General features: G+C 40.5%; 1 protein-coding gene across 1 annotated transcript in view; it reads right to left on the bottom strand.

The window, feature by feature from the left end:
• The window catches only part of OBI1 (ORC ubiquitin ligase 1), a 43,025-nt gene extending 33,862 nt beyond the window's left edge, over positions 1 to 9,163 (bottom strand). The window contains exon 1 of the mRNA XM_002919979.4: positions 9,009 to 9,163. Coding sequence (XP_002920025.1) covers positions 9,009 to 9,080 — 72 coding nt within the window. The 5' untranslated portion in view covers positions 9,081 to 9,163. The remainder of the gene's footprint in view (positions 1 to 9,008) is intronic.
• Positions 9,164 to 10,309: the final 1,146 nt, after the last annotated feature.

Below are 10,309 nucleotides of genomic sequence, written 5' to 3' on the forward strand. Positions count from 1 at the left end.
AGGGAGGGAGGGAGGGAGGGAGGGAGGGAGGGAGGAAAAGAAGAGTATGAGCTTGATATGGACAGAGAAATGACTATGGGATTTCATTACATGGAAGTCATTGTGATCTGTTACTGACAAGCGCTGTTTCAGTAAATGGTAAGAATGGAAACTTGATTGAAGGTTGAGAGAGGCAGAGAAAGGGTAAGTGACAACAGAGAAATACAGACAACTCCTTTGTGTTTCGCTGTAAAGAAGTCAGCATAAGAATTAAGACCATGGTAAGAGATGCCAAAAAGAATGATACAGTAAAGAGGGATGTTAATGATGGAGGAAGAAAAGGAGAGATTAGAGCCATAGGCAGCAAAATCCCTAAGAAATCAAGAGGGAATGAAATCCAAAGCACAAAGCAGAGGTTTTGGCTTTTACAGGCTTGAGGATCCATCTTTCATTGTAACAAAAGGGAAGGCCAAGAGGCTGAGAACAAATGCAAAGGGGTTAGAAGATCTGTTGATGGAAAAATGAGAGAACTCATGTTCTAACTATTCCAATTGCTTATATTTTATCCTTAATATGAGGTAAGGTTAGCAGCTGAAAGTGAGAAGTGGGAAGGGATATCAACTTGAGAAAATAGAATACAGCAGCTATTTACTAGTAAATTTACTAGTAATTTACATACAGTAGGATTGTCAAACATTTTTGAGTTCCTATTTGATATCTGTGATTTTTACTATAAACAAAACCCAATTAACACAGGTGTGTATTTTTCTTACCAATTTTTACCTGTTCAGCTTCAGGCAGGAAGCAAATAAGTAGTTGGGTTTACCCAGAGTTGGATTTTTGCCAAAGAGAAAGAGAGAGACAAGGGACTGATGATAATAAATGACCATGGCTAACAAGGAACATGAGTATATGAATGGTAATGATGACAGTGAAAAAGTGATATTCACAGAGTCAACGAATTGGTCTTGATAAGGCTGAAGTAATGCTGGAGAGTAGGTATGATGAAAAGACAATCAGAGTGAGATGCTTACAGTCAAAATACCAGAGATGGTACAGCTGCTTTCTTTAATGTTTTTTTCCTGGGCCATCTTACCTGACATAGTTCTATTTTCTCTCTTAATCTCATGTATCACATGATATTAACATCTTTTTTATGACAACTCCTAAGAATCCTCTGTAACTGGATCTCAGTAAGCAGCAGAGCTTGGGCTTTGAGAGACAAACCTGGGGCTAACTCCAGCTCTGCCACTTGAGCTGTGTGACCTTAGGTAAGCGCTTTAGTTAAACTGCGCATAGGTTTCTGTCTCTGAAGACAGTGGCTTATCTTAGTATACTTTTCGTTCAGGCGTTAAGATTTAATATTGTAAAGATATAAACACAGAGGGGTTTATAGCAATCCCTCAAAAAAGAAAAAAAGAGAAAGAAAAGAAAAGGTAACAGTATTACTGTAATCTGTGCCTTGGAGCCAACTCCATGTAAGGATCTTATAGCTGCCTCAATCATAACATGCCCAAACCCAAACTTGGCCTCCTCCACACATTTGCTCCTCCTCCTGCACTCCTTACCTAAGTTAATGGCACCACCACCTCATTACTTGAACTAAAATACTCAGAGCTGTCTCTGATTCACCTTTTCTACTTAGCCTCACCATCCAATTGGCCACAAATCCTGGTATCCTATATTAAGTCAAAGTAGCCAGAGATTTTAAGATGCACCAATATTTTATGTACCACTAAGAAAAAAGAATGAAAAATGCTGCCAATTACAACTGTAAGATGCCATCACTTGTAAGATACTGCCAGGTTTCAAAAAAGTTATAATGTGAAAAAATTACACCCTAGAATTGTCAAAATTTGGCAAATCTACCTTTAAATGTTTTTTGCTGTTTTCTTTTTATTTATCATCTATCCCTTCTTTTCCATCTTCACCTCAATAATGAGTTCAGGCTCTCATTCCTTTACCCATGGATCTATTGTAATGACCTCTTCCCAAGCTTCCTGGCTTCCAAATATTCACTTCTGTCCACCTTTTTTTTTTTTTTTTAAAGATTATTTATTTATTTGTCAGAGAGCATGCAAAAGCAGGGAGAAGCAGGCTCCTCGCTGAGCAAGGAGCCCAAAGTGAGACTCAATCCTAGGACCATGGGATCATGACCTGAGCCGAAGACAGACGCTTAACCGACTAAGGCATCCAGGCATCCCTCTGTTCACCTTTCATACTGATGCCAGAGCTATTTTTCTAAAATATGGATCAGCAGCTTTCACTGCTCTCCTGAAAAACAGCAATGATTGTTCCCTGTTCACAATTTTAAGTATAGCATTCAAAGAACAACATAAGCTGGTTCTTAAACAGCCCTTTCATCTGCTATTTCAATACTGCACTTACATTTCAGTACTTGATATAACCTACACTTCAAAGACACAGATCTACTTGATGTTCACCAAATTAATAAGAACAGTGGAGGCTCCCTGTTTATTAGGCTCTCATTTCTTAGCTTGATATAACCTGCTGATATAATCCAGCTTCCCCAATGAAAATAGAGTCCCTTCCACATTTTAAGATGAAAATCAAATGCTACCTCTTCTGCAAGGCTTTCATTAAACCTTTTTAGAATTAACTGGGTCTTTGTCTGATTTTCATTAAGGGTACTCCCTTATGCATTGATTTAATGTTCATTTCTTTCTGTACTGTACTTAGAAAGTTGTTTACATCCTGCTTCCCTATTAGATTTCAGGCTCCTTGGGGGCAGGGGATGGGCATGCTCATCTTTGTATCCACCTACAGCACCTGATATAATGCCTTGCACACTCTAAGATTAATAAAAGTGAATTTTGCTGTATTAAAATGAAAGGCTGAGATAATGTTCCTAAAAGTGTCTCAAGAAGCAAAAGGTCGATGGCCACTGCCAAACTGTGAAAAAGCAAAAGTTTCACCTTCCCATTTAATATGCCAAATTCTACAGAAGACCAACCACAGGCAGACTACTTAGCTCTCTCTGCTAAGACCATTGGCAATCCCACCCACAGGAGAATTATTTTCACTGTTTGATACCTGGTATTGTCACTGTCATTGTGTTGGAGCTTTGAAACAGTTGACTAATTCATTTCTTTGGACCAAGTACTTATGAGATGATGATTTCTAAACGATGGTTTAAATTTAGCTTAGGAGAAGAGAAATCTAAAGAAATAACTACTAAAACAAATGACTTGTTATTTATTTGATTGTAACCTACAGGAGCAAAAAACAAAGAATCTAGCCCTCCCTTGACTCCTGTCCACCCCCTTCCTCTACCCAGATCCTGGTATATACAATACCTAAATATGCACATAATTTTCCTTAATATAATCTTCCTGAGATACAGAAACAGTCAAGAGTTGCCTGTTAATAGACTTTATGTCCAATTTACTCTCAAATGAGATCTGTGGCAATAAAACAGTATTCTTATGAAATAAAAATGCAAGATGACAATGGCAAGTGAGATGTACAATTCCAAACTCATCTGGAGTAGGCATGTCAAAATGATATTCTAGGGTAATACACCCTGAGGCTGGTGAGGAGAAGGAGAGAGAGAAGAGAAAGCGAGGTATGAAAAGGGGGCTCTTCTCACTGGAATGGGCCTGAGGGGCGCAGTCCTAGGTGCAGAAAGATTAACCCTAAATCTGTAATTCTACTACATAGTTTTCATTTCCTTTATTTGAAGATGTTTCAGTTTTAAGAGACCACTCTACCACCAAAGCTCCTTTCTTAAAAAAATGATGTATCTGAGATGTACCTGAGAGGTGTCAAAAGGGGTTATTCATTAATATCCATATCATCCTAGACTCACCTACTAGACGTTATTATACATTGGTTTAAGACAAGGTTTCTCATCTTCAGCACTACTATGTTTTGGAGTGAGGAACTTTTTGTTGTAGGGAGCTCTCCTGTATATTGCAGAATGTTTAGCTAGCATACCTGGGCTCTACCCACCAGACATAATTAGCACACCCCTGGAGACAATCAGAAACATTTCTAGGCATTGCCAAATATCCCTGGGGGATGAAATCCACTCCCACCCCTTTGAGAACAACTGGTCTAGGATATTCACATGAAATTCCCTAACAACCTAATGGCTCTGGTAGTATCAAATTCATTTTCAAGCTGTGGAAACAGACTCAAGAAAATAATAATGCAGGTTACAAGTGGCAGAACCAGTATTTAACCAACATTCAATGTGACTCAACTGCAAACTGAGTGCTCTTTCAACTAAGAAATAGATTTTTCTTCCTTAGGGCAGAGTTAGTAAACAATAGTCTGAGAGTAAGAAATAGAGGGCACATACCTGAAAGAAGCAAAAAATTAGGATTAAGACTTTGGGATCAGTAGGGGCTATAGAAAAGGGGCACTGATAGAGGTGATGGGAGGGAAAGGCAACTTAACCAACTGGCCTGGCAGTTACACTTAAAGTCAACTCTTCTGTCTTTAATCACACCTTTGCTAGAGACTAGAGCTAATCTTTCTTCAAAGAATATTCTTTCTTGCACCTATGTCAAAATTTATGGGCTTTACGAGGCAAGACCTAGAAAGACTGTGAAAAAGAAGGCTGAGGTAGAGAAATGATGGTAACAGCTCACCACCATCATCAACTTTGGGAATTTGGAAACTTTTCAAAATAAAATTTCTGGATTGTTCTTGTTATGTTTCAAGAAATCTTTGGCTCTGGATCAAAATATCAGTCCTAGAACTTTAAAACTGTGTGATCCTGAGAACTAAGTTGCTTAATGCCTTTTGGTCCGGGTCCCCATTTCTGTCTAGGTAAAAGGAGATAACACATTTTGCCTCCCCCACCTTTATCCCCTTGGAATGCTTTCGGGAATCTTATTTGTTTAGTAATTATTCCAGCTATTACATACCAACCTTAAAATTATTAGGATATATCAACACTTTTTTTTAGTTAATTTTTTATTATGCTGTAAGTATGCTAAAAAACCCACAATATTATTATACATTTTTTAAAGTGTCTGCATTCTTTAAACTTAATTTGGAAAAGAGAAAAACGTAGCCCATATGGCTTTTTTCAAAGCAAATTACTTGTGACAGTTATGTACAAGGCTGGTTCTTAAATCCACTCTTGGGAACTAAGAAGCAATCAGGACTCGAATGTGGGCTCAGTGTACTGAGGTTGATAACACGGTGGCCAATCAACAGCCTCTGATGAACACTGATGAATGAATTTAGTCAACCTAGAATGAGGACTCTAAGTTGCATAAAGCTTTGTACCTAGCCTTACCTTGTCAACATTTTTAATCAACAATATGGGTGGAAAGCAAGGCAAGAAGTCCTCCCTGGAAAAAAAATAAAAATAAAAAAAGGATTCTTCCTGTAGTATTCTTAGCTGGAAACAGTCCACCCTATTACTGGACTCTACAAGAAACAGACATCCCACATCCTAAGGAAGCTGATTTCATCTCAGATTATTGCAGCCAGACAGCATGCCCTTACATAAGTAGAAATCTTAATATTGTGGAGCTACGTAAAGCTTGGTTCCCTTCAAAATGAAAAATAGTTTATATTTAAAGATTCACTATCATGTCCATTCATTCCAACAGAGTCCATTCCACTTATAGTTAAACCTCAATTTCAACTCCTTTCCAAAAGATTTCAAAATACTCTAGTTTATTTATATTTATTTTAAAGTGTGGTGTCCCAAACTGGACTCATACTCAACTGAAGAATAACTGAATACAATATATTACTGTTAAACAGCATCAGAAGTCTAGCTGCTTGGAACTTCATTTCAGAACCTCCTTCATCCTTTCATAAAACAACTATGGGCCACATTGGGAGACATGTCACTCATGGAAAAATGCAGACATAGTAAATAAAGGTATTACATGTAACAGTCATTTGATTTCATAGCTTGAATCCTATTTGAAGAGATAAATGACTGGAATTACCTAAAGATAAACTGGTCTGTAGCAATCTGGTGCCAGGACCAGTTCTGTCATTTATCAGATATCCTGAACTAGATCATTTCTATATTTCTGCTTGCTGGCCTAACAGTCCAGGGCAAAGGGAAAAAACTGAGGAACAGGCAAGAAAATATGTTACACAAAACTCATCCCACAGGATGTGTACCTACTTTCTTCAAGCCACATAGAGCTCTTGTGATATTGGCAAGGCTGCTAAACGTTACTGAGCAGAGAGAATCCACCTTTAAGATTGAGGTAGAGACAGGCAGAAAATGCAAAATGTCTAAACTGTCCAATTTTAAGTCTATTTGTATCCAAAAGACAAAGTATTGACAATGTGCATACTTAGGCTATCTCCACTACTTCTTTACCCCTCCATTCTCCGCCATCCCAATCAGTGTCTATATTCAGATCTGAGGTCTCTCCTACCCTCACCTTCTCCTTTAAGTATTTTTTTTTTGTTTTTTTTGTTTTTACAGTGACCTGTCAGGGATAACGGCCCCTAATTCTGTTGAACAAGCAAAAGAAAAGGATCTTGCTGATGGTGAGATTTGGGACAAATAATGAGGGTGGCAAAAGAATGGTTATCTGGGAGAGGGCTAGGCAGAAAGGACCTTAAGGTAGAGCTCAGAGTTGGCCAGAGATGCTGTGTCAGGGAGGCTGAAGTAACAATGGGGAACATGGTACTTACTATCCCAGGTCATGCTATCTCTAGTACCCCACAAATACCAGTATGTGGGGAGGATAAATAGCCCAAGCAGATCAGATTTGCTTTAACTATACAAAAGGCAACAGTTATATGGAACCAGTTAAAAACCTCTCGACATACTGTGGTTAATTTCTAGAACAAACAGGTCTCATTCCATTAGGAAAGCAAATCTTTATCAAGTGAGTGCACTGCCTCAGAAAGCAACTGGGAAGAACAGTTACTTGAAAGGCTGGTTTCCTCACATGAGGGCCTGTCTCAGCGCCCACACTAAAGGTAAAAATTTATGAAATATTATTATGTTCCAGACCTTATGCTAAGCACTACATATAAATTACTTGATTTAATCATCCCAAAATGCAAGGAAGGATGTTGCTACTGTTACCATTCCCATCTTACAGATAAGGAAACTGCTCTGAAAGAAGTTAAGTAACTTGTATAAGGTCACATAACTAGTATATGGAAGAAGCTAGAACTCAACGCAGTCTGAACACAGAACTCAGGCCTTCAGCCACACCTTTAGCCTCCATAGTAGACAGAAAAAGATGCCAGTTTACAAATCGTTAATCTTTTATTAGCAGATTTAATTTTAGAACACAGCTAACAAATACAGGAAAAAAGAGAGAGAAAGGAAGGGAGGGAGGGAAGGAGACCCCAAGAGTGTCTGCTCACATGAGTTCTTCGGAAGTAATCCACTGAAGACACAGATGATAAAGATAGATGTTCAAACCAGAGACTGTCTTAGCTTTCTTATGTTAAAAAAAGGGGGGGGGGCAACCAGCCTATCTATCTCACAGCACTAGTGAGAGGAGTAAATGAATTAAAAACATACAAAAGCATTCTGTAATCTGCAAAGCACTATTCTCTACTAGTATCATTTCTGTTACACACAAAAAGCATAGGTATGGAAAATCAACCAGGCAGAACACATTTTCAACACAACTGCAAAACGGCCTGTTAACTAATGGAAACTAGATACAATGCATACAACTAAGACCAAGTGAAAATTATTTCCCAAGGTATTTTTATCAGCTTTTAATGCTATTGCTGGGAGTATATTCACTCAGAATTTAACACATACTTATGGGAACTTCATGTCAGAAACCAAATTAGACAAGCAAACACAAACATCATCTTCTCCTCCCAGCTATGTATGTAGGCAGTGGCAGCAAATGCCAGCTCAAATACCACCCTCCATGCAGCCTTCCTTGAACTCTCCAGTCAGAATTGACCAAGCCATCCCCTATATGCTCTCACAGCACATCTGCTATTTTCCTTGGCATTTCGTTCTGAGGGATATTAAGTTATCAGTTGCTTCCAAGCCTGACTTTGTACTTCTTGAACTCAGTAAATTCACACAGAACCCCAAACACCTAAGGCAGATGATCCCGTTGGCTGGCACTCAAATGTTTGCTGTATGAAGTTTGTATGTCTCAATTCTAAACATGTGGCTGTAGTTTCAGTCTGCATTTTAGGGTAAACACAGACACACCACAAACGTAAAAACAATTCAGAGTGGAGAAAAATCTGATTCTTCATACATAGTATCTTCTCCTTTCTTGATCTATGCGTTAAAGAAATGCTCTTTTAAAAACCGAATGGGAGGCACAAAAGGAAAGAGCAGACGAATGCTTTGGAACCTTCAAAATTCCGTTTCCAGAAGTACTCTTTCCTACCTAGTTTCACAAACACAGTAGGCACCTCTTGCAACACAAAGAGAGGGTACTCTATCTCATTGCTGATCCGTTGTTGGAATAAAAGACCGTGCCTCTCATTTTAAACACCACTCAGGGGCGGATATTATTTACTTTTCAAATTTTGAACCCAGAGCAAAGGCCACTCTAAAGGCTGGGTTAAGCAAGGGCAAGGAGGTTGGAAATGGAAAAGACTCCCCAACTAACACTGCAGGCCGGCCCAGGGACATGAACACTCTACTTGCGTAGGGGACGAAGGACTCCTAGGCAAGGCTCCCAAGAAACGTGCTTCAATGGGCTTCACTACACGCCACACGGGTGGCAAAGGGGCGTAAAATACTGTTGCGACTGCTTTTTGACGAGGCCTCCTTCGACGCCGGAGCCGGCCGGGTGAGGCCGCCGGCGGAGACAGAGCCGCCTGCCGCTCTCCCTTCAGACCCCAGGCCGCTGTCATCCTTCTCCAAAAGGCACACAGATGAACCCAGTAATCACGACGCGCTCCCTCCGTCCCCCAAGACGCGGCCTCCCATTGCCTAAAGAGAACGCAAGTTAGCGTCTGCATCCATCTCGGTGCCTCACGCCCCGTCCCCGCCACACACGGAGACCGCCCTCGGCTCCGGAGGGCGACTTCATACCCGACCCTGTTTCGTAGAAGTGCCCAGAATCACCCATTACCTTCCCCAAGCAAATGTGGCACGTGATGGGCAGAGTGAGCGACAATGTAACGTTCTGCACGGTCTGAGCCATGGCAGCGTTCAGAATCCCGCCAACACGGAAGTCCCGCCGACGGCAGCTCCTCGCAGCGTCTGGGGGCGCGCGAGGCCGGCTACGGCAGCCCGGCAGGGCCAGAGCCCGCCAGGGGAGGAAACGAAAACGCGCTTTCGAAACGCGCGGTCACCACGGCTTTTCTCTCCTTCCTTCTTCCCTCCCTCCCTTCTTTTCCTCCCTTCCTTCCTTTCATTAAAAAAAAAAAAAAAAAAAAAAAAAATCCCGTGTTGGGGAGCTGCACGATTCTTGAGAATGAGAAGGAAGGCAGCATACTACAGGCACCGAGGGAGGATTCTGAAAGTTTAAATGAAAGAGTAAAAGTGCGGAGCCGAGAGAAAGATGGGGAAAGCGATTTTAAGTGACTTGCTCTTTCCCAGAGCGTGGAAGGGGGAGAGTTTTCCGCCTAAAAATTAAACGCTACACAGTCTGGAAACACATGGTGCAGTCAAAACAGGAAGAGAAAAGATTATATCTATACCTTTTAATTTTTCAAAACAACTTTCTGCCGCCCTCAGGTCTTTTTCCATTCTGAAATGATGTTATGTCATTTAAAAGCAACAGTGATTGTCTTTTGATGTTTCCGAAACAGGTTCTATTTTATCGCAACTTTCCCTGAAGACACACGCTTTTCGTTGGCCGTTCTGTGGCTTCTGTCTAACAGAGACCGAAGGGTCGGAGCCACGGACTCTGATTTATACCCGTCAGTGAGAAAGCTGCAAATAGTGCCAGCCATCCACACTCCTGGAAAGCACTTGCACAAGCGTTTAAAGCCTTCATCTCAGGTATATGTTGGATAAGATAACGTATCATTGTGCTGTAGAACTCGGAAGGACAGCAGTGTGTGAGGTTCTAAGTCAGCATTTCCCACCAGAGAAAAAGAAAAACTCTAAAAGTTCCCAGATGCCTCTTGATTAGCAACAGATTAGGAATTTAACAGCAACTAACTTTAAGTGAGAAAGAGCCAATGTAATTAATTTATGCAAACAAATACAATTTGTGAGTAGGGAGATTTAGAAACAAAACCAAGAGAAGGACTTCCAGTAATCTTTTCTGAAGAGAGACAGTATAATCACAAGAAGACCGTGATCAAAGGAAGGGGGTTCTGGACCTGTACTGGGAGCATAGGAATTCCCTGCCCCCAAAACTTCTTGGTTCTACTGGCTTCAGACCATTTATTTAACCTCTCTGCTTCTTAGGTTTCTTCTTGG

Source organism: Ailuropoda melanoleuca, chromosome 7, assembly GCF_002007445.2.
Source record: "Ailuropoda melanoleuca isolate Jingjing chromosome 7, ASM200744v2, whole genome shotgun sequence".
Lineage (NCBI taxonomy): Eukaryota > Metazoa > Chordata > Mammalia > Carnivora > Ursidae > Ailuropoda > Ailuropoda melanoleuca.